Source organism: Myotis davidii, unplaced genomic scaffold (assembly GCF_000327345.1).
Source record: "Myotis davidii unplaced genomic scaffold, ASM32734v1 scaffold22, whole genome shotgun sequence".
Taxonomy (NCBI): Eukaryota; Metazoa; Chordata; class Mammalia; order Chiroptera; family Vespertilionidae; genus Myotis; species Myotis davidii.
The window spans coordinates 547,376-550,389 of NW_006294067.1; the positions used below are offsets into that span (position 1 = coordinate 547,376).

Below are 3,014 nucleotides of genomic sequence, written 5' to 3' on the forward strand. Positions count from 1 at the left end.
TTCTCCTTCACTGCCTGAGTCTCTCAGCCTAGTTTGACCCTCCCAAACCTTTCTATAAAAGGTGAGCAGGTGTCCCAAAGTCCAAGGGAGGTCAGTCCAGTCTCTATGAAGGGCTCCCTTCCCTGAACTGGCCTGGGGGCAGGGAGCCAGACCAAGGTGAAGGAGTTTACGCAAGGCCCCAGGTGGCAGGCAGGGCTGCTGGCCTGTCTCTTTAAATCTCAGGTAATTTGGGAGGAGGGAGGGAGTGTGCGCTTTGAGGAGCTCCTGCCTGAGGAGCCCAATGAGGGAGGCCCAGCTCTGCCAAGAGTAACAAACTCGGAGCCCTCTGCAGTCTGGCTGGGGCGCCTCCCCGAGACTCCTGTGTGGGCCAGGGAGGTAGGAGATGGGACCTCTGCAGGGAGAGGGCAGGCCGGCCCTTGGGGAGACCAATGTGGCTTCAAGGCGGAGTTCAGTCGGGGTCTGGTCTCTGCCTCAGCCCTACAAGGAGCCTGTCTTACACGACATGGGGTTGCCACTGCCCAAGAAGACGGGCCTCATTCTCTGCCTGTGGAGAAAGTTCTGCAGATGGTTCCAGAGACAGGAGTCCTGGGCTCAGAGCCGAGATGAGCAGAACCTGCTGCAGCAGAAGAGGTAAGCCTCCACCTGCTGCTGCCGCTCTCCCCCCTCCCCCCCACGGTGTCCCTCACCTCCTTCCCCTTTTCTCAGCCCACCTCCCCCTCCTCATTCTCTGTCTTTGTTTGGCATCTCTATCTGGACAGACTGTACTCCATGCCTGGCCCCTTGGGAGCATTTTGTCTCAAGAGTCTCGGCCTGTGGGGCCTCAGGGCTCCAGGTGGAAGAGGAGGGCTGGCGTGCACACAGGTCTCACTATCTGTAAGATCCAAGTCAGTTAGGCAGCTTCTTGGGAGTGCGGCTGATGCTTGAACGATGTGGGGGTTAGGGGAGCTGAAAGGTGTAGCCAAAAAGCCATGAATAACTGATGTCGACCCTCCACGTACAAGGATTCTTAACCACCAATTGACCTTTGAGCAATGGGGTGTCAACTGCCAGGGTCCACTGAGCTGCGCTTGTCAATTGAACTGAGTGGGTCCATTGAAAAAAAAAAATCTGCTTATAGGTGGATCCCCATAGTTCAAACCCACGGTGTTCAAGGGTCCACTGTACTTTCCTAATGGCCAGGCAACTTGCTGGGTCTTGGAGAGATTGTGACATCCACTAGAGGTGTGCCGGTGGGTCAGAGCAATGCCTTATATCTCTACTCCCTGCCCCTTGAACAGTCAGTCTCTCAGGCAGAAACATATAGCACACATACATAGGCATGTGGGAATGAATGAATTAATGAATGAATGAGAGGATCTGCAGACCCTAGGAACGCCCCAAAAAGCCCAAATGTGATCATGGTTACCATTCCTGTGCATTTACTGCATCAGCCATTGATGGGAGGGTCTGAAGATGAACAGCTGGGACCCAGCCTAGAATCCATGATTCTCTACTTGAGGAGAGGGCACTGGAAACTGGCCAAAATATACTTAGGACCCATGCTCACCCACTCCCTCATCCAGATTGTGGAATTTGAGAGGCTGTAGAGGTTGAGCCCTAAAGAAACTTTACTTGTTGCTTCCAGCCCCTGAAAATGTCCCCACCCATCACCCCTGGCAGCTTAGATTTGGGAGCTGGGGACATGGAGGAAGTTTGAAGCCATCCCAGTGTGTAGTCTTCCAAAGTCTACAGGGACCGCCCCACCCAGGCAGTGGCATGCCTAAAGGAAATCCTCCTGTTGGGGTTTCCCTGAGCTCCTCAGAAGGCAGATAATATGTCTATTCATAGGGGAAAGCATAAACTTTTTTGTGTCCATATGCAAATGGAGGGGCTTGCCTGAGCCTGACCAGGAGGGAGAAGGCTAAGAGGTCACATAGAGCCTCTGTGGGTTTTCTTCTTTAGCTCAAGGATTCTGGGCTGGGATGAGCCCCTTTTTTTCCAGTTTTGGCTTCCCAACTCTCACATCAGCCACCCACCTCTGTCCCCCAGGCCTGGGAGAGTTGGGGCTGAGCACATGTTTGGCTGATGACATCTTGAGGCAACAGAATGGTATTGTTGTTGCAGACTAGGCCATCACTGGTCCCACTCATCCCCTTCCCACTCTTAGGACCCCAGGGCTGGGAAGCCAGACACAGAGCTCAGAGAGGCCTGGGGTTTCAGAAGGAGTGGCGGAAGTTCCCTGTGTGCCCAAGCGAGGCGCAGACAGAGTCTCTGAAGGACCATGGCCTGGCTGTGAGAGGGCTGCTTCCACTTGTCCTTTCTGTTCTATTTATTCTTAAGACCATCTGGGGGCCTCCTCCTGAATCTCGGACTAGAAAGGTCTGATGTCACCACTGTGAGGGGTTCCCCTCCATTCCTGACCTCCCTGCCTCATTCCACAGCTCCTTGGCCCTTGTCTTCCCAACCAGGAGCCAGGAGTATTGACTATCCTCTGGGTGGCCCTGAAATAACCAGGAAGGGGAGAGGATGAGGCTGTGCAGTCACCTAGCCTAAGGGGAGATGCAGGTAATAGATAAATACCGGACATCCATGGACACGAGGACAATTCAGTCAGGTCAGGGGGTGCACTGATGGAAGAAAGTAGCCAAAAATGTTACCAGCACCCATCTTATCTCAGAGTCCCCGATCTAACTGTGGGAGGGAGGGCTTTATTCCCTGTGAAGGAGGCAGGCCCAGAGAAAGCAAGCAGTGACCTTGGGGATCTGTGCCCAGGGCTCAGAGGGAATTCCACAGGGTGTAGCATGGTCCAGTGAGGAGGGAGGGCTTTCTGATCTCTTCAGGCTGACAGGGAACCCAGCATTCTTCTCAGTGGGCTTTAAAAATAAATATGGGCAGGCCCAGAAAGCAAGCAGTGACCTTGGGGATCTGTGCCCAGGGCTCAGAGGGAATTCCACAGGGTGTAGCATGGTCCAGTGAGGAGGGAGGGCTTTCTGATCTCTTCAGGCTGACAGGGAACCCAGCATTCTTCTCTCTGT

General features: G+C 54.0%; 1 protein-coding gene across 1 annotated transcript in view; it reads left to right on the plus strand.

The window, feature by feature from the left end:
- The first annotated feature begins 284 nt into the window (after positions 1-284).
- TRPV6 (transient receptor potential cation channel subfamily V member 6) overlaps positions 285-3,014 on the plus strand; it is a 22,959-nt gene continuing 20,229 nt past the window's right edge. The window contains exon 1 of the mRNA XM_006767991.2: positions 285-630. Within this exon, the coding sequence (XP_006768054.1) occupies positions 383-630 (248 nt within the window). The 5' untranslated portion in view covers positions 285-382. The remainder of the gene's footprint in view (positions 631-3,014) is intronic.